At 46.6% G+C, this 20,606-nt stretch overlaps 1 protein-coding gene across 1 annotated transcript in view; it reads right to left on the reverse strand.

Moving 5' to 3' along the window:
* The window catches only part of fras1 (Fraser extracellular matrix complex subunit 1), a gene marked incomplete at its 5' end in the record, with an annotated part of 267,524 nt that overhangs the window by 119,127 nt on the left and 127,791 nt on the right, over positions 1 to 20,606 (reverse strand). The window contains 2 exons of the mRNA XM_072432991.1: positions 263 to 432; positions 756 to 915. Coding sequence (XP_072289092.1) covers positions 263 to 432; positions 756 to 915 — 330 coding nt within the window. The remainder of the gene's footprint in view (positions 1 to 262; positions 433 to 755; positions 916 to 20,606) is intronic.

A 20,606-nucleotide genomic window follows, 5' to 3' on the forward strand; every position in this document is an offset into this window, starting at 1 on the left:
TGTGAGGCCCGAGTGCTTTTACCCGGACGCTGTGAGGCCCGAGTGCTTTTACCCGGACGCTGTGAGGCCCGAGTGCTTTTACCCGGACGCTGTGAAGCCCGAGTGCTTTTACCCGGACGCTGTGAGGCCAGAGTGCTTTTACCCGGACGCTGTGAGGCCAGAGTGCTTTTACCCGGACGCTGTGAAGCCCGAGTGCTTTTACCCGGACGCTGTGAGGCCAGAGTGCTTTTACCCGGACGCTGTGAAGCCCGAGTGCTTTTACCTGGAACTGGAAGGAGTCGGCGGCGCTGTCGACCCCGCGGTGCCTGTACCACACCGTCCCGTCGTTGACGTCCTGCTGCGTGAAGGAGAAGGTGGAGGTGAAGCCGCTGTCCGGGGGTGTAGCCGAGTCTGAGGGCGAGTCTGCTGCCATGGAAACCAGAACCACGTCACCTACGGGGCGGGGCCAAGACGAGACGAAGGGTCAACTACAGGCATCAGACTAAACAACACCATTTTATAGTTGGCACAAAAACCATAAGCTTCTGCCTATAAAACATAATAAATAAAATAAATAAAATAAATAAAATAAATAAAATAAATAAAATAAATAAAATAAATAAAATAAATAAAATAAATAAAATAAAATAAAATAAAATAAATAAAATGAAATGAATAATAATACAAACACAATACAATCATAAATCCTGTAGGCTGAGGTGAGCACTAGTCTCCAGTGCGTGGACAAAGGCGTGGTTAAGAGTTACAGTCGTTACCGTGTCTGGGACGTCCCGGCGCTGGCAGGATGGTGTAGACCGTGTCGGCGGAGAGGACCCCTTTAAACTGGGTCTGGAGGTGTTTCTTCTCCAGGCGCACCATCCCGCCCTCCTTCACCCACGCCAGAGGGACCGACTGCAGCTGAGGGGCGTCTGCGGCCTGGACACACGGGACGATGAGGGTCAGAGTCCATCACCACAACCACCACCACAACAACCATCACCATAACAACCACAACCATCACCATAACAACCACCACCACCCCTAGAACAACCACTACTATGTAACTAACTGTGACTTTTGAGCAGATTTATTGAATATTTGTTTTCTTATTATTAAGGTTTATTGCCAATTGTCAATGAACATAATTCACAGACACAGGAACTTGTCCTGGTGATTCATGCAACACAAAAAACAAAACATTCAACAATGAATACAAAATGGCCTGATCTGTACATAATACAATATAAATGTAAGTAGTGTAATAAGAAGTGACAGTGAGTGACAGGTGCTTAGAGTGTTCATGAGTCCAACTGCAGAGGGAAAGAAACTGTTCTTGTGACGGAAGGTTCTGGTCCAGAGGGGAGTGGCCTATTGCCTGAGGGGAGTGGTCTCCTGCCTGAGGGGAGTGGTCTCCTGCCTGAGGGGAGTGGTCTCCTGCCTGAGGGGAGTGGCCTCCTGCCTGAGGGGAGTGGCCTCCTGCCTGAGGGGAGTGGTCTCCTGCCTGAGGGGAGTGGCCTCCTGCCTGAGGGGAGTGGTCTCCTGCCTGAGGGGAGTGGCCTCCTGCCTGAGGGGAGTGGTCTCCTGCCTGAGGGGAGTGGCCTCCTGCCTGAGGGGAGTGGTCTCCTGCCTGAGGGGAGTGGCCTCCTGCCTGAGGGGAGTGGTCTCCTGCCTGAGGGGAGTGGCCTCCTGCCTGAGGGGAGTGGCCTCCTGCCTGAGGGGAGTGGTCTCCTGCCTGAGGGGAGTGGCCTCCTGCCTGAGGGGAGTGGTCTCCTGCCTGAGGGGAGTGGTCTCCTGCCTGAGGGGAGTGGCCTCCTGCCTGAGGGGAATGTGTGGGCGTCCTGTGGCCTTCACGAGCAGGTTCATCTCACACACGTTTCATCGTTTCCTTTCCTTTTCTCTCCAAACAAAACCGCTCGTCTCCTCCGTATCGACCACGATCGTATCGACCACGATCGTATCGACCACGCTCATATCGACCACGCTCGTATCGACCACGCTCATATCGACCACGCTCGTATCGACCACGCTCGTATCGACCACGATCGTATCGACCACGCTCGTATCGACCACGCTCGTATCGACCACGCTCGTATCGACCACGCTCGGCTTTCGTTTGTCGCTGCGTTTCATCCGAGCTCAAGACGAATAAACGTGGCAAAAACACGTCGCTTTTTACATCGTCCAGCTTCAGTTTGTGTCTTATCGCTCTTAAACCTCGGCACGTTTGAGTCCCGCCACTTTTGGAAAAACCACCGCCACACTTTCGTGTCCCTACAGACGCTACAAACGAGGAGACAAATGGCCCCCGTCCTTCTGCGCCACGTTCGAACAGGCGCGCCGCAATCCGCCCTCATTATCCCGGCGCGCGCTCTTCCGCAGCAGACGCCGCTCAGTTTGAAGGACGGTGGCAGGACTGTAAACTCTCTCCAGATCAGGAGTGAGCGTCGCCGCGGCGACCGGGCGGCACAGGTGCGCTTCTCAGATAGCAGCCATCTGTGTCCTGCCGAGCGATACGATCTGAGCGGCTGCCGTGCCAGCGTGGAGGCTGCATCCTGTCGGCTGATGTTATCTGAGCGAAGGTTCAGTCTGGGGCCGCATCAGTCGAAGGGACAAGGGGGAGGAGAGACTGCTGTCGGCGTCACGGCAACAGACGGCCTGCTGTGGGCCTTTAAAGGACACAAATCTGCTTTATTCTGTTGTTATTGGCCTTTAAAGGACACATATCTGCTTTATTCTGTTATTGGACTTTAAAGGACAAATATCTGCTTTATTCTGTTGTTATTGAACATTAAAGGACACATATCTGCTTTATTCTGTTGTTATTGAACATTAAAGGACACATATCTGCTTTATTCTGTTGTTATTGAACATTAAAGACAAATATCTGCTTTATTCTGTTGTTATTGAACATTAAAGACAAATATCTGCTTTATTCTGTTGTTATTGAACATTAAAGGACAAATATCTGCTTTATTCTGTTGTTATTGAACATTAAAGGACACATATCTGCTTTATTCTGTTGTTATTGAACATTAAAGGACACATATCTGCTTTATTCTGTTGTTATTGAACATTAAAGACACATATCTGCTTTATTCTGCTGTTATTGGCCTTTAAAGGGCACATATCTGCTTTATTCTGTTGTTATTGAACATTAAAGGACAAATATCTGCTTTATTCTGTTGTTATTGAACATTAAAGGACAAATGTCTGCTTTATTCTGTTGTTATTGGCCTTTAAAGGACACATATCTGCTTTATTCTGTTGTTATTGGCCTTTAGAGGACAAATATCTGCTTTATTCTGTTGTTATTGAAAATTAAAGACACATATCTGCTTTATTCTGTTGTTATTAGACTTTAAAGGACACATATATCTGCTTTATTCTGTTATTGAACATTAAAGGACAAATATCTGCTTTATTCTGTTGTTATTGAACATTAAAGGACAAATATCTGCTTTATTCTGTTGTTATTGGCCTTCAAAGGACAAATATCTGCTTTATTCTGTTGTTATTGAACATTAAAGGACAAATATCTGCTTTATTCTGTTGTTATTGAACATTAAAGGACACATATCTGCTTTATTCTGTTGTTATTGGCCTTTAAAGGACAAATATCTGCTTTATTCTGTTATTGGCCTTTAAAGGACAACTATTCTGCATTATTTGTAGTGTTTTTGGACTTTAGACTTCACTAGAATATCTGACGCCTGATGCTTTAGAGCTAAAAAAAAAATCTAATAATTCTATGTCACGCAGACGTTTCCTACGCCAGGACTTGACATTGTGCACCATCTAGTGGCTGCAGAGGGAAAGATAAACGATGGCGTTCAGAAAGAGTCTGGAGAAGATTCACGGACGTTAAAATGCAGAAGACACTTCATAGACCGAATACGACGTTGCACATCGGGAAGATTTAGAACTTCTAAACTGTATTCATCAAACTATCGCGAATGAAGCTAAATATAAGTCCAGGTACGTTTTTTTTATGAGGGAACAATGTTTATGGAGCACAGGTTCTTAAAGGTGCAGTACCTTCTAAATCAGGGCCATAAGGCGGAGAACTGATCGTTATAAGTATTATTCTAAAGTCTGTGTCACGTTTTATATCGGTCTCTTTCTTACACTGCGGCCGGGCATATGTGCCTGTGCCTCAACCACTCCACCACCACCAGCAGCAGCAATCCTCAATCTTGATGCGGCCGTGAAACCACACACTCTTCTTCTTCCTCCTCTTCTTCCTCTGTCGCCACCTTATCCTCAACACAAGGTTAATCTGATTACTCTGATTACTCTGATTACTCTGATAACTCTGATAACTCTGATAACTCTGATAACTCTGATAACTCTGATAACTCTGATTACTCTGATTACTCTGATAACTCTGATAACTCTGATTACTCTGATTACTCTGATTACTCTGATTACTCTGATAACTCTGATTACTCTGATTACTCTGATTACTCTGATTACTCTGATTACTCTGATTACTCTGATTACTCTGATTACTCTGATTACTCTGATAACTCTGATAACTCTGATAACTCTGATTACTCTGATTACTCTGATTACTCTGATTACTCTGATAACTCTGATAACTCTGATTACTCTGATTACTCTGATAACTCTGATAACTCTGATAACTCTGATAACTCTGATTACTCTGATTACTCTGATTACTCTGATTACTCTGATAACTCTGATAACTCTGATTACTCTGATTACTCTGATTACTCTGATAACTCTGATAACTCTGATTACTCTGATTACTCTGATTACTCTGATAACTCTGATAACTCTGATTACTCTGATTACTCTGATTACTCTGATAACTCTGATAACTCTGATAACTCTGATAACTCTGATTACTCTGATTACTCTGATAACTCTGATAACTCTGATAACTCTGATAACTCTGATTACTCTGATTACTCTGATTACTCTGATAACTCTGATAACTCTGATAACTCTGATTACTCTGATTACTCTGATTACTCTGATTACTCTGATAACTCTGATAACTCTGATTACTCTGATTACTCTGATTACTCTGATAACTCTTAGGGATCATCTCAAAATGGGTTGAAGCTGAAAAGACTTAATATTTTTCGTCTGGGGGGGTGAACCTACATTTCGTCTTTTTGTTGCTTTGAAGCTTCAATACATGGTGTCATTGTTTTGAAATGCTAAAAAACTGCAACGAGCATTAGGCCGACATTAGGCGGCGAGTGCGTGCGCGCAGTACGAGGGTGCGTGCGAGGAGCGGGGCGGGTGAGTGCGCGGGTGCTACAGGGAGCGCAAAAGTTGGAAAAGCTTTTTTGCTGCAGAAAATGATCAAGAGATTTGGCTCTAGTGACGTGCAACGCACTGACCGGAAGAAGGAAACAAAACAAACCCGCATGAGGTTTCGGCCAATCACAGAAGACGTGAGATTCTCACTGAGACAAAAGGGCGTGTCCTGCTCCTGTCACTCTGACATGTCTAAAGTCTAAACTCAGGCAAGTGACAATGACAAGAAACATTAGTTTCTCACTCTCTTATCCTCTTATCATCTCAATGTGGTCATCTCACAGTTTGGGTTGAATGGGATGTGCCGTAGGGCCCCTAGGGCCCCTAGGGCCCCTGGACCATGTGGATTGAGTAAACAAACATGTGCGACAGGTGACATTATTTGGAGAGTCGGTGTAATCCCTCATTCGTCCAGGCGTGTTCCATAGTAGAAAAAGCTTCAGTTGTAGTCATCTGGACTCAGTTTGAAAAAATAGACGTTTCGACTCTCATCCAAGAGTCATTGTCAATAAAAGAATTTAGATCGAGAACTCCGATATTAATACTGTTCTGTGGTAAGACCCGCCCATTGGGAGGAGCCTTCCTGAAGTAGAAAGAGTTGTTTGTTTCAACAGAAACTCCCCCTTGTATCTACCGAGCCTATTCAGAATCTTAATGGGCTATTAGAGTCCTCTTTGTCTTTGTGAGACCCTGGCTCAACCACCCTGAGTACCTGATTAGCATCTGACTGTCCTCTACCTTTCCAGGGGTTCAGTAACCCATTATAAATAACAGGAAGATGAAACCTAAGCCCTCCATTTCTGTTTAAAGAAGGTCTTTCTTTTTTAACAAAAATAGCTTCCTTGACTCCTCTTTCAAACCATCTTTTCTCCTGCTTAAAACCTTCACCTCACCGTCTTCAAACAAGTGATTAGAGGCTTCAAGATGGAGATGCACGGCGCTCTGAGGTCCTGAACTAGTATTTCTTCTGTGCTGATAAAGCCTCTTGTGTAGAGGCTGTTTAGTCTCACCTATGTAACGTTCTTTACAGCTTTCTTCACTGCATTGGATCGAATAAGAGAGCAATGTAGTTTATTCGATCCAATGCAGTGAAGAAAGTTGTAAAGAACGTTACATAGGTGAGACTAAACAGCCTCTACACAAGAGGCTTTATCAGCACAGAAGAAATACAAGTTCAGGACCTCAGAGTGCCGTGCATCTCCATCTTGAAGCCTCTAATCACTCGTTTGAAGACGGTGAGGTGAAGGTTTTAAGCAGGAGAAAAGATGGTTTGAAAGAGGAGTCAAGGAAGCTATTTTTGTTAAAAAAGAAAGACCTTCTTTAAACAGAAATGGAGGGCTAAGATTCAATCTTCCTGTTATTTATAATGGGATTCTGAACCCCTGGAAAGGTAGAGGACAGTCAGATGCTAATCAGGTACTCAGGGTGGTTGAGCCAGGGTCTCACAAAGACAAAGAGGATTCTAATAGCCCATTAAGATTCTGAATAGTCTCGGTAGATACAAGGGGGGAGTTTCTGTTGAAACAAACAACTCTTTCTACTTCAGGAAGGCTCCTCCCAATGGGCGGGTCTTACCACAGAACAGTATTAATATCGGAGTTCTCGATCTAAATTCTTTTATTGACAATGACTCTTGGATGAGAGTCGAAACGTCTATTTTTCAAACTGAGTCCAGATGACTACAACTGAAGCTTTTTTCTAATATTTGGAGAGTTCATAACTTCTAAATATAAACATACCAAAGGATGTTCAGGGATGTTCACTAGAGGTGAACAGGTCTATCAAGCTACTATCGTTTTATCAACGCGTAACATGTGATGTGAAGACAGACATGAGGGAGGGGCCAGAACATGAGGGGGAGGGGCCAGAACATGAGGGGGAGGGGCCAGAACATGAGGGGGAGGGGGCAAGAACATGAGGGGGAGGGAACAGAACATGAGGGGGAGGGGCAAGAACATGAGGGGGAGGGGCAAGAACATGAGGGGGAGGGAACAGAACATGAGGGGGAGGGGCAAGAACATGAGGGGGAGGGAACAGAACATGAGGGGGAGGGGCAAGAACATGAGGGGGAGGGGCAAGAACATGAGGGGGAGGGAACAGAACATGAGGGGGAGGGGCAAGAACATGAGGGGGAGGGAACAGAACATGAGGGGGAGGGGCAAGAACATGAGGGGGAGGGGCAAGAACATGAGGGGGGAGGGGCAAGAACATGAGGGGGAGGGGCAAGAACATGAGGGGGAGGGGCGAGAGAGAGACGGAAAATATTACGTCGTTTCAGCTTCAACCCATTTTGAGATGATCCCTTAGCTCGACGACACGTTCTTGAGTTCTGCATCACGTCGTCGTCATGGTGATCTCTGCTCTGTCCGTCAGCGCAGACAGAGGCTACAGTCGACAGCCGCTCCTCCTCTTCCTCTTCTTCCTCCTCTTCCTCTTCTTCCTCCTCCTCCTCCTCCTCCTCCTCTGCCTCCTCTTCCCCCTCCTCTTCCTCCTCCTCCTCCCCCTCCTCCTCCTCTTCCTCCTCCTCCTCTGCCTCCTCCTCCTCCTCTTCCTCCTCTTCCTCTTCCTCCTCCCCCTCCCCCTCCCCCTCTTCCTCTTCCTCCTCCTCTTCCTCCTCCTCCTCTGCCTCCTCCTCCTCCTCTGCCTCCTCCTCCTCCTCTTCCTCCTCTTCCTCTTCCTCCTCCCCCTCCCCCTCTTCCTCCTCCTCCTCCTTCTTCCTCTTCCTCCTCCTCCTCCTCCTCCTCCTCTGCCTCCTCCTCCTCCTCTTCCTCCTCTTCCTCCTCCTCCTCTGCCTCCTCCTCCTCCTCTGCTCCTCCTCCTCCTCTTCCTCCTCTTCCTCTTCCTGCTCCTCCTCCTCCTCTTCCTCCTCTTCCTCCTCCTCTGCCTCCTCCTCCTCCTCCCCCTCCCCCTCTTCCTCCTCCTCCTCCTTCTTCCTCTTCCTCCTCCTCCTCCTCCTCCTCCTCTGCCTCCTCCTCCTCCTCTTCCTCCTCCTCCTCTGCCTCCTCCTCCTCCTCCTCTTCCTCCTCCTCCTCTGCCTCCTCCTCCTCCTCTTCCTCCTCCTCCTCTGCCTCCTCCTCCTCCTCCTCTTCCTCCTCCTCCTCCTCTGCCTCCTCCTCCTCCTCCTCCTCTGCCTCCTCCTCCTCTTCCTCCTCCTCCTCTGCCTCCTCCTCCTCCTCTGCCTCCTCCTCCTCCTCTGCCTCCTCCTCCTCCTCCTCCTCTGCCTCCTCCTCCTCCTCCTCCTCTTCCTCCTCCTCCTCCTCCTCTGCCTCCTCCTCCTCCTCTGCTTCCTCCTCCTCCTCCTCCTCTGCCTCCTCCTCCTCCTCCTCCGCCTCCTCCTCCGCCTCCTCCTCCTCCTCCTCTGCCTCCTCCTCCTCCTCCTCCTCTTCCTCCTCCTCCTCCTCCTCTGCCTCCTCCTCCTCCTCTGCTTCCTCCTCCTCCTCCTCCTCTGCCTCCTCCTCCTCCTCCTCCGCCTCCTCCTCCGCCTCCTCCTCCTCCTCCTCTGCCTCCTCCTCCTCCTCCTCCTCCTCCTCCTCTGCCTCCTCCTCCTCCTCCTCCTCCTCCTCTTCCTCTGCCTCCTCCTCTTCCTCCTCCTCCTCCTTATCCTCTTCCTCCTCCTCCGCCTCCTCCTCCTCCTCCTCTTCCTCCTCCTCTGCCTCCTCCTCCGCCTCCTCCTCCTCCTCCTCTTCCTCCTCCTCCTCTGCCTCCTCCTCCTCCGCCTCCTCCTCCTCTGCCTCCTCCTCCTCTTCCTCCTCCTCCTCTGCCTCCTCCTCCTCTGCCTCCTCCTCCTCCTCCTCTGCCTCCTCCTCCTCTGCCTCCTCCTCCTCTTCCTCCTCCTCCTCTGCTCTCCTCCTCCTCCTCCTCTGCCTCCTCCTCCTCCTCCTCTGCCTCCTCCTCCTCTGCCTCCTCCTCCTCTTCCTCCTCCTCCTCTGCCTCCTCCTCCTCCTCCTCTGCCTCCTCCTCCTCCTCTTCCTCCTCCTCCTCTGCCTCCTCCTCCTCCTCTTCCTCCTCCTCCTCTTCCTCCTCCTCCTCTCTGTTATAGCTCTACATCACTCTGTTGAGGCTCATGTTTAATGCAGGCGCTGCTTCTGCCGTGATTCTCTTTAGTTTTTCTGACCCGCCGCCAAAACGATGGGTTTTACTGCTCTGTCAAGTTTAAGGCCGTGTATTTGAACGATGGGTTTGAGCTATGTATTTCAACGATGTATTTGAATGATGTCGGTGTTTGTCCACATGAAGATGTAAAAGTCTGAAACTGGAGGGAAATGGTTTTGACCTGGTTTTGTCCTGTTTTAGCCCTGGTTTAGCCCTGGTTTAGTCCCGTTTTAGTCCTGGTTTAGCCCTGGTTTAGCCCTGGTTTAGTCTTGGTTTAGCCCTGGTTTAGCCCTGGTTTAGCCCTGGTTTAGCCATGGTTTAGTCCTGGTTTAGTCTTGGTTTAGCCCTGGTTTAGCCCTGGATTAGCCCTGGTTTAGTCCTGGTTTATTCCTGGTTTAGTCCTGGTTTAGTCCTGATTTAGTCCTGGTTTAGCCCTGGTTTAGACCTGGTTTAGCCCTGGTTTAGCCCTGGTTTAGCCCTGGTTTAGCCCTGGTTTAGTCTTGGTTCAGCCCTGGTTTAGCCCTGGTTTAGCCATGGTTTAGTCCTGGTTTAGTCTTGGTTTAGCCCTGGTTTAGCCCTGGATTAGCCCTGGTTTAGCCATGGTTAAGTCCTGGTTTAGCCATGGTTTAGTCCTGGTTTAGCCCTGGTTTAGCCCTGGTTTAGCCCTGGTTTAGTCCTGGTTTAGTCCTGGTTTAGTCTTGGTTTAGTCTTGGTTTAGCCCTGGTTTAGCCCTGGATTAGCCCTGGTTTAGTCCTGGTTTATTCCTGGTTTAGTCCTGGTTTAGCCCTGGTTTAGACCTGGTTTAGCCCTGGTTTAGCCCTGGTTTAGCCCTGGTTTAGTCTTGGTTCAGCCCTGGTTTAGCCCTGGTTTAGCCATGGTTTAGTCCTGGTTTAGTCTTGGTTTAGCCCTGGTTTAGCCCTGGTTTAGCCCTGGATTAGCCCTGGTTTAGCCATGGTTAAGTCCTGGTTTAGCCATGGTTTAGTCCTGGTTTAGTCCTGGTTTAGTCCTGGTTTAGTCTTGGTTTAGCCCTGGTTTAGCCCTGGTTAAGTCCTGGTTAAGTCCTGGTTAAGTCCTGGTTTAGTCCTGGTTAAGTCCTGGTTAGGTCCTGGTTTGGTCCTGGTTTGGTCCTGGTTTAGTCCTGGTTTGGTCCTGGTTTAGCCCTGGTTTAGCCCTGGTTTAGCCCTGGTTAAGTCCTGGTTAAGTCCTGGTTTAGTCCTGGTTTGGCCCTGGTTTAGCCCTGGTTAAGTCCTGGTTAAGTCCTGGTTAAGTCCTGGTTAAGTCCTGGTTAAGTCCTGGTTTAGTCCTGGTTTAGTCCTGGTTAAGTCCTGGTTTAGTCCTGGTTTGGTCCTGGTTTAGTCCTGGTTAAGTCCTGGTTAAGTCCTGGTTAAGTCCTGGTTAAGTCCTGGTTTAGTCCTGGTTTGGTCCTGGTTTAGCCCTGGTTTAGCCCTGGTTAAGTCCTGGTTAAGTCCTGGTTAAGTCCTGGTTAAGTCCTGGTTAAGTCCTGGTTTAGTCCTGGTTTAGTCCTGGTTAAGTCCTGGTTAAGTCCTGGTTAAGTCCTGGTTTAGTCCTGGTTAAGTCCTGGTTAAGTCCTGGTTAAGTCCTGGTTTAGTCCTGGTTTGGTCCTGGTTTAGCCCTGGTTTAGTCCTGGTTAAGTCCTGGTTAAGTCCTGGTTTAGTCCTGGTTTGGTCCTGGTTTAGCCCTTGTGAGATTATTGAGCAAAACAAACACTCAAATTCCCTGAACTGATCGAAACATCTGGAGTTTGGTCCATTTAATGAGGAGCAGTCGCCAAGGAAACGGCTGTTACTAAGTTAGAAGGGCCTTTCGAAGGAGCAGGAGCCGGGGCCCCAACCACCGACGCCGAGAGCCTAAAAGCTCTCATGGTGAAACAGAACAAATCTGATTTAATCCTGTTTTATTCAGTTTAATCCTGGTTTAATCTGAAGAAGAGTTCGATGGTATTTTTTACAGTGAATGAATTAAACTCATTTTCAGGGAAATCATGAAATACTTTTGTGTTTTACTGTAAACAATGACTCTGTGCACGGCCCCTGACAAACAATGACTCTGTGCACGGCCCCTGACAAACAATGACTCTGAGCACGGCCCCTGACAAACAATGACTCTGAGCACGGCCCCTGACAAACAATGACTCTGTGCACGGCCCCTGACAAACAATGACTCTGAGCACGGCCCCTGACAAACAATGACTCTGAGCACGGCCCCTGACAAACAATGACTCTGAGCACGGCCCCTGACAAACAATGACTCTGTGCACGGCCCCTGACAAACAATGACTCTGTGCACGGCCCCTGACAAACAATGACTCTGTGCACGGCCCCTGACAAACAATGACTCTGTGCTCGTCCCCTGACAAACAATGACTCTGTGCGCGGCCCCTGACAAACAATGACTCTGAGCACGGCCCCTGACAAACAATGACTCTGTGCTCGGCCCCTGACAAACAATGACTCTGTGCGCGGCCCCTGACAAACAATGACTCTGAGCACGGCCCCTGACAAACAATGACTCTGAGCACGGCCCCTGACAAACAATGACTCTGTGCACGGCCCCTGACAAACAATGACTCTGTGCGTGGCCCCTGACAAACAATGACTCTGAGCACGGCCCCTGACAAACAATGACTCTGTGCACGGCCCCTGACAAACAATGACTCTGTGCGTGGCCCCTGACAAACAATGACTCTGAGCACGGCCCCTGACAAACAATGACTCTGAGTACGGCCCCTGACAAACAATGACACTGTGCACGGCCCCTGACAAACAATGACTCTGTGCACGTGAGAAACAAAGACTAAACAATGACTCTGTGCACGTGAGAAACAAAGACTAAACAATGACTCTGTGCACGTGACAAACAAAGACTTAACAATGACTCTGTGCACGTGACAGATAAAGACTAAACAATGACTCTGTGCATGTGACAAACAAAGACTAAACAATGACTCTGTGCACGTGACAAACAAAGACTGAACAATGACTCTGTGCACGTGACAAACAAAGACTGAACAATGACTCTGTGCACGTGACAAAGACACTTTATGGACAGTTTAACGCTGTAATGTCCCTGATGAAGCTGCTCAGTGACATTGTGCAGTAAATGGAACAAAGATCTGGATGTTCAGCCGCAAGAGCCGAGATCAAACTGTGTTCAATAAATCTGTGTTGATCAAATCAGTTTTAAATAAATCAGCGTTAAATAAAACTGTGTAAAATAAATATCATATATGTCATAATCATGTGCAATACTGTCATAATCAAGTGCAATACTGTCATATTCATGTGCAATACTGACATACCCATGTGCAATACTGTCATAATCATGTGCAATACTGTCATATTCATGTGCAATACTGTCATATTCATGTGCAATACTGTCATAATCATGTGCAAAACTGTCATAATCATGTGCAATACTGTCATATTCATGTGCAATACTGTCATATTCATGTGCAATACTGTCATATTCATGTGCAATACTGTCACAATCATGTACAATACTGTCATAATCATGTGCAATACTGTCATAATCATGTGCAATACTGTCATATTCATGTGCAATACTGTCATAATCAAGTGCAATACTAAGATAAGATAAGATAAGATATTCCTTTATTGTCCCACATGGGGAAATTTCATTGATGCAACGCAGGTAGATACAGAGGTAGACACAGAAGAAAAGAACAGATCACTTATAGGAAGTCTGAAAAACACTCTCAGTAGAAGATCTCTTATAGACCATGTCAAACTGTCATAATCATGTGCAATACTGTCATAATCATGTGCAATACTGTCATAATCAAGTGCAATACTGTCATAATCATGTGCAATACTGTCATAATCATGTGCAATACTGTCATAATCAAGTGCAATACTGTCATAATCATGTGCAATACTGTCATAATCAAGTGCAATACTGTCATAATCATGTGCAATACTGTCATAATAATGTGCAATACTGTCATATTCATGTGTAATACTGTCATAATCATGTGCAATACTATCATATTCATGTGCAATACTGTCATAATCATGTGCAATACTGTCATATTCATGTGCAATACTGTCATATTCATGTGCAATACTGTCACAATCATGTACAATACTGTCATAATCATGTGCAATACTGTCATAATCATGTGCAATACTGTCATATTCATGTGCAATACTGTCATAATCAAGTGCAATACTAAGATAAGATAAGATAAGATATTCCTTTATTGTCCCACATGGGGAAATTTCATTGATGCAACGCAGGTAGATTCAGAGGTAGACACAGAAGAAAAGAACAGATCACTTATAGGAAGTCTGAAAAACACTCTCAGTAGAAGATCTCTTATAGACCATGTCAAACTGTCATAATCATGTGCAATACTGTCATAATCAAGTGCAATACTGTCATAATCAAGTGCAATACTGTCATAATCATGTGCAATACTGTCATAATCATGTGCAATACTGTCATAATAATGTGCAATACTGTCATATTCATGTGTAATACTGTCATAATCATGTGCAATACTATCATATTCATGTGCAATACTGTCATAATCATGTGCAATACTGTCATAATAATGTGCAATACTGTCATATTCATGTGTAATACTGTCATAATCATGTGCAATACTATCATATTCATGTGAAATACTGACATACCCATGTGAAATAATGTCATAATCATATGCAATACTGTCATATTCATGTGCAATACTGTCATAATCATGTGCAAAACTGTCATAATCATGTGCAATACTGTCATATCTGTCATATTCATGTGCAATACTGTCATATTCATGTGCAATACTGTCATATTCATGTGCAATACTGTCATAATCATGTGCAATACTGTCATATTCATGTGCAATACTGTCATAATCATGTGCAATACTGTCATATTCATGTGCAATACTGTCATTTCTGTCATATCAATGTGCAATACTGTCATATTCATGTGCAATACTGTCATATTCATGTGCAATACTGTCATTTCTGTCATATCAATGTGCAATACTGTCATATTCATGTGCAATACTGTCATAATCATGTGCAATACTGTCAAAATCAAGTGCAATACTGTCATATTCATGTGCAATACTGACATACCCATGTGCAATACTGTCATAATCATGTGCAATACTGTCATATTCATGTGCAATACTGTCATATTCATGTGCAATACTGTCATAATCATGTGCAAAACTGTCATAATCATGTGCAATACTGTCATATTCATGTGCAATACTGTCATATTCATGTGCAATACTGTCATATTCATGTGCAATACTGTCACAATCATGTACAATACTGTCATAATCATGTGCAATACTGTCATATCTGTCATGTTCATGTGCAATACTGTCATATTCATGTGCAATACTATCATATTCATGTGCAATACTGTCATAATAATGTGCAATACTGTCATATTCATGTGTAATACTGTCATAATCATGTGCAATACTATCATATTCATGTGAAATACTGACATACCCATGTGAAATAATGTCATAATCATATGCAATACTGTCATATTCATGTGCAATACTGTCATAATCATGTGCAAAACTGTCATAATCATGTGCAATACTGTCATATCTGTCATATTCATGTGCAATACTGTCATATTCATGTGCAATACTGTCATATTCATGTGCAATACTGTCATAATCATGTGCAATACTGTCATATTCATGTGCAATACTGTCATAATCATGTGCAATACTGTCATATTCATGTGCAATACTGTCATTTCTGTCATATCAATGTGCAATACTGTCATATTCATGTGCAATACTGTCATATTCATGTGCAATACTGTCATTTCTGTCATATCAATGTGCAATACTGTCATATTCATGTGCAATACTGTCATAATCATGTGCAATACTGTCAAAATCAAGTGCAATACTGTCATATTCATGTGCAATACTGACATACCCATGTGCAATACTGTCATAATCATGTGCAATACTGTCATATTCATGTGCAATACTGTCATATTCATGTGCAATACTGTCATAATCATGTGCAAAACTGTCATAATCATGTGCAATACTGTCATATTCATGTGCAATACTGTCATATTCATGTGCAATACTGTCATATTCATGTGCAATACTGTCACAATCATGTACAATACTGTCATAATCATGTGCAATACTTTCATAATCATGTGCAATACTGTCATATTCATGTGCAATACTGTCATTTCTGTCATATCAATGTGCAATACTGTCATATTCATGTGCAATACTGTCATAATCATGTGCAATACTGTCATAATCAAGTGCAATACTGACATACCCATGTGCAATACTGTCATAATCATGTGCAATACTGTCATATTCATGTGCAATACTGTCATATTCATGTGCAATACTGTCATAATCATGTGCAAAACTGTCATAATCATGTGCAATACTGTCATATATGTCATATTCATGTGCAATACTGTCATATTCATGTGCAATACTGTCATATTCATGTGCAATACTGTCACACTCATGTACAATACTGTCATAATCATGTGCAATACTGTCACAATCATGTACAATACTGTCATAATCATGTACAATACTGTCATAATCATGTGCAATACTGTCATAATCATGTGTAATATTGTCATATCTGTCATGTTCATGTGCAATACTGTCATATTCATGTGCAATACTATCATATTCATGTGCAATACTGTCATAATCATGTGCAATACTGTCATATTCATGTGCAATACTGTCATAATCATGTGCAATACTGTCATAATCAAGTGCAATGCTGTCATAACCATGTGCAATACTGTCATATTCATGTGGAATACTGTCATAATCATGTGCAATACTGTCATATTCATGTGCAATACTGTCATAATCATGTGCAATACTGTCATATTCATGTGCAATACTGTCATAAACATGTGCAATACTGTCATAATCAAGTGCAATGCTGTCATAACCATGTGCAATACTGTCATATTCATGTGGAATACTGTCATAATCATGTGCAATACTGTCATATTCATGTGCAATACTGTCATTATCATGTGCAAGACTCTGACATAACGTCAATCATATTGGTGCAATATTCTCCGTCCATATAACTGCTGTAAAAAAGAGAGTTACTTTTGTTAATATTATTTCTTCTACTTTTTATTAATAATATAAGAGGATTTTTATCTGTTCTTTGTTGTTTACTTCTGTACCTACTTTGTGTTGCAACACTGGAATTTCCCCATTATGTGGACAAATAAAGGCTTATCTTATCTTAACTAAATCTGTGTTAGATAAATCACAGTTAGATACAATGAGGAAAGAAAGTATTTGAATGGATTTGACATGTTAGTCAGTCCTGGGTCTGGTCCAGTCCTGGGTCTGGTCCAGTCCTGGGTCTGGTCCAGTCCTGGGTCTGGTCCAGTCCTGGGTCTGGGTTCAGTCCTGGGTCTGGTCCAGTCCTGGGTCTGGGTCCAGTCCTGGGTCTGGTCCAGTCCTGGGTCTGGTCCAGTCCTGGGTCTGGTCCAGTCCTGGGTCTGGGTTCAGTCCTGGGTCTGGTTCAGTCCTGGGTCTGGTTCAGTCCTGTGTCTGGGTTCAGTCCTGGGTCTGGTCCAGTCCTGGGTCTGGTCCAGTCCTGGGTCTGGGTTCAGTCCTGGGTCTGGTCCAGTCCTGGGTCTGGTCCAGTCCTGGGTCTAGTTCAGTCCTGGGTCTGGTTCAGTCCTGGGTCTGGGTCCAGTCCTGGGTCTGGGTTCAATCCTGGGGTTTGGGTTCAGTCCTGGGTCTGGTCCAGTCCTGGGTCTAGTTCAGTCCTGGGTCTGGTTCAGTCCTGGGTCTGGTTCAGTCCTGGGTCTAGTTTAGTCCTGGGTCTGGGTTCAGTCCTGGGTCTGGTTCAGTCTTGGGTCTGGGTTCAGTCCTGGGTCTGGGTCCAGTCCTGGGTCTGGGTTGAGTCAAGGGTTGAGTCCTGGGTCTGGTTTAGTCCTGGGTCTGGGTCCAGTCCTGGGTCTGGTTCAGTCCTGGGTCTGGTTCAGTCCTGGGTCTGGGTTCAGTCCTGGGTCTGGTCCAGTCCTGGGTCTGGTCCAGTCCTGGGTCTGGTCCAGTCCTGGGTCTGGTCCAGTCCTGGGTCTGGGTTCAATCCTGGGTCTAGGTTCAGTCCTGGGTCTGGTCCAGTCCTGGGTCTGGTCCAGTCCTGGGTCTGGGTCCAGTCCTGGGTCTGGGTTCAATCCTGGGGTTTGGGTTCAGTCCTGGGTCTAGTTCAGTCTTGGGTCTGGGTTCAGTCCTGGGTCTGGGTTCAGTCCTGGGTCTGGGTTCAGTCCTGGGTCTGGTTCAGTCTTGGGTCTGGGTTCAGTCCTGGGTCTGGGTCCAGTCCTTGGTCTGGGTTGAGTCCTGGGTCTGGTTTAGTCCTGGGTCTGGGTCCAGTCCTGGGTCTGGTTCAGTCCTGGGTCTGGGTCCAGTCATGGGTCTGGTCCAGTCCTGGGTCTGGGTCCAGTCCTTGGTCTGGTCCAGTCCTGGGTCTGGGTTCAGTCCTGGGTCTGGGTCCAGTCCTGGGTCTGGTTTAGTCCTGGGTCTGGGTCCAGTCCTGGGTCTGGGTCCAGTCCTGGGTCTGGGTTCAGTCCTGGGTCTGGGTTCAGTCCTGGGTCTGGGTCCAGTCCTGGGTCTGGGTCCAGTCCTGGGTCTGGGTTCAGTCCTGGGTCTGGGTCCAGTCCTGGGTCTGGGTTCAGTCCTGGGTCTGGTCCAGTCCTGGGTCTGGGTTCAGTCCTGGGTCTGGGTCCAGTCCTGGGTCTGGGTTCAGTCCTGGGTCTGGGTTCAGTCCTGGGTCTGGGTCCAGTCCTGGGTCTGGGTTCAGTCCTGGGTCTGGTCCAGTCCTGGGTCTGGGTTCAGTCCTGGGTCTGGGTCCAGTCCTGGGTCTGGGTTCAGTCCTGGGTCTGGGTTGAGTCCTGGGTCTGGGTCCAGTCCTGGGTCTGGTCCAGTCCTGGGTCTGGGTCCAGTCCTGGGTCTGGTCCAGTCCTGGGTCTGGGTTCAGTCCTGGGTCTGGGTCCAGTCCTGGGTCTGGGTTCAGTCCTGGGTCTGGGTTCAGTCCTGGGTCTGGGTTGAGTCCTGGGTCTGGGTCCAGTCCTGGGTCTGGGTTCAGTCCTGGGTCTGGGTTCAGTCCTGGGTCTGGGTTTAGTCCTGGGTCTGGTTCAGTCTTGGGTCTGGGTTCAGTCCTGGGTCTGGGTCCAGTCCTTGGTCTGGGTTGAGTCCTGGGTCTGGTTTAGTCCTGGGTCTGGGTCCAGTCCTGGGTCTGGTTCAGTCCTGGGTCTGGGTCCAGTCATGGGTCTGGTCCAGTCCTGGGTCTGGGTCCAGTCCTTGGTCTGGTCCAGTCCTGGGTCTGGGTTCAGTCCTGGGTCTGGGTCCAGTCCTGGGTCTGGGTTGAGTCCTGGGTCTGGTTTAGTCCTGGGTCTGGGTCCAGTCCTGGGTCTGGGTTGAGTCCTGGGTCTGGGTCCAGTCCTGGGTCTGGTTTAGTCCTGGGTCTGGGTCCAGTCCTGGGTCTGGTTCAGTCCTGGGTCTGGGTCCAGTCCTGGGTCTGGTCCAGTCCTGGGTCTGGTCCAGTCCTGGGTCTGGTCCAGTCCTGGGTCTGGTCCAGTCCTGGGTCTGGGTTCAGTCCTGGGTCTGGGTCCAGTCCTGGGTCTGGGTTCAGTCCTGGGTCTGGGTTGAGTCCTGGGTCTGGGTCCAGTCCTGGGTCTGGTCCAGTCCTGGGTCTGGGTCCAGTCCTGGGTCTGGTCCAGTCCTGGGTCTGGGTTCAGTCCTGGGTCTGGGTCCAGTCCTGGGTCTGGGTTCAGTCCTGGGTCTGGGTTCAGTCCTGGGTCTGGGTTGAGTCCTGGGTCTGGGTCCAGTCCTGGGTCTGGGTTGAGTCCTGGGTCTGGGTCCAGTCCTGGGTCTGGGTTCAGTCCTGGGTCTGGGTTCAGTCCTGGGTCTGGGTTTAGTCCTGGGTCTGGGTTGAGTCCTGGGTCTGGTCCAGTTAAATAGAGTTTGTTTATTTCTAAAGTTTATTCCTGAATAAAATATCACAAACTGCTGTTGACCTCCATGTTTCATCTGAAATGATCTGTTTTCTCAGGTTTATTAAAAGTGAAATGTTTTCACAAACTTAGAGCTCATTTTTATAAAAGATGTGTCTCATGTTCAAGTTTGTCCTTGTACGTGTTTCGGTAGATCTGACTCACATCACAGTCCAAGATAAGGCTAATGTCCTGGTTTAGTCCTGGTTTAGTCCTGGTTTAGTCCTGGTTTAGTCCTGGTTCAGTCCTGGTTTAGATCTGGTTTAGATCTGGTTTAGTCCTGGTTTAGTCCTGGTTTAGAACTGGTTTAGTCCTGGTTTAGTCCTGGTTTAGAACTGGTTTAGACCTGGTTTAGTCCTGGTTTGGACCTGGTTTAATCCTGGTTTAGTCCTGGTTTGGATCTGGTTTAGTCCTGGTTTAGTCCTGATTTAGTCCTGGTTTAGTCCTGGTTTAGTCCTGGTTTAGTCCTGGTTTAGTCCTGGTTCAGTCCTGGTTCAGTCCTGGTTTAGATCTGGTTTAGATCTGGTTTAGTCCTGGTTTAGTCCTGGTTCAGTCCTGGTTCAGTCCTGGTTCAGTCCTGGTTTAGTCCTGGTTTAGTCCTGGTTTAGTCCTGGTTTAGAACTGGTTTAGTCCTGGTTTGGACCTGGTTTAATCCTGGTTTAGTCCTGGTTTAGTCCTGGTTTAGAACTGGTTTAGTCCTGGTTTAGTCCTGGTTTGGACCTGGTTTAATCCTGGTTTAGTCCTGGTTTGGATCTGGTTTAGTCCTGGTTTAGTCCTGGTTTAGTCCTGGTTTAGTCCTGGTTTAGAACTGGTTTAGTCCTGGTTTAGATCTGGTTTAGATCTGGTTTAGTCCTGGTTTAGTCCTGGTTTAGAACTGGTTTAGTCCTGGTTTAGTCCTGGTTTGGACCTGGTTTAGTCCTGGTTTGGACCTGGTTTAATCCTGGTTTAGTCCTGGTTTGGATCTGGTTTAGTCCTGGTTTAGTCCTGATTTAGTCCTGGTTTAGTCCTGTTTTAGAACTGGTTTATATCTGGTTTAGTCAAGACTTTGTGCTGAAAGTTCTGACCTCGTTTTCACCTGCTTTTCTTTAATATTTGCAGTATTGGCAGTATTGGCAGTATTGGCAGTATTGGCAGTATTGGCAGTATTGGCAGTATTTGCAGTATTGGCAGTATTGGCAGTATTGGCAGTATTGGCAGTATTTGCA

The sequence above is a fragment of the Eucyclogobius newberryi genome, unplaced genomic scaffold (assembly GCF_026437365.1).
Source record: "Eucyclogobius newberryi isolate DKJ021-1_F unplaced genomic scaffold, fEucNew1.0.hap1 SCAF_6, whole genome shotgun sequence".
In the NCBI taxonomy this organism is placed as follows: Eukaryota; Metazoa; Chordata; class Actinopteri; order Gobiiformes; family Gobiidae; genus Eucyclogobius; species Eucyclogobius newberryi.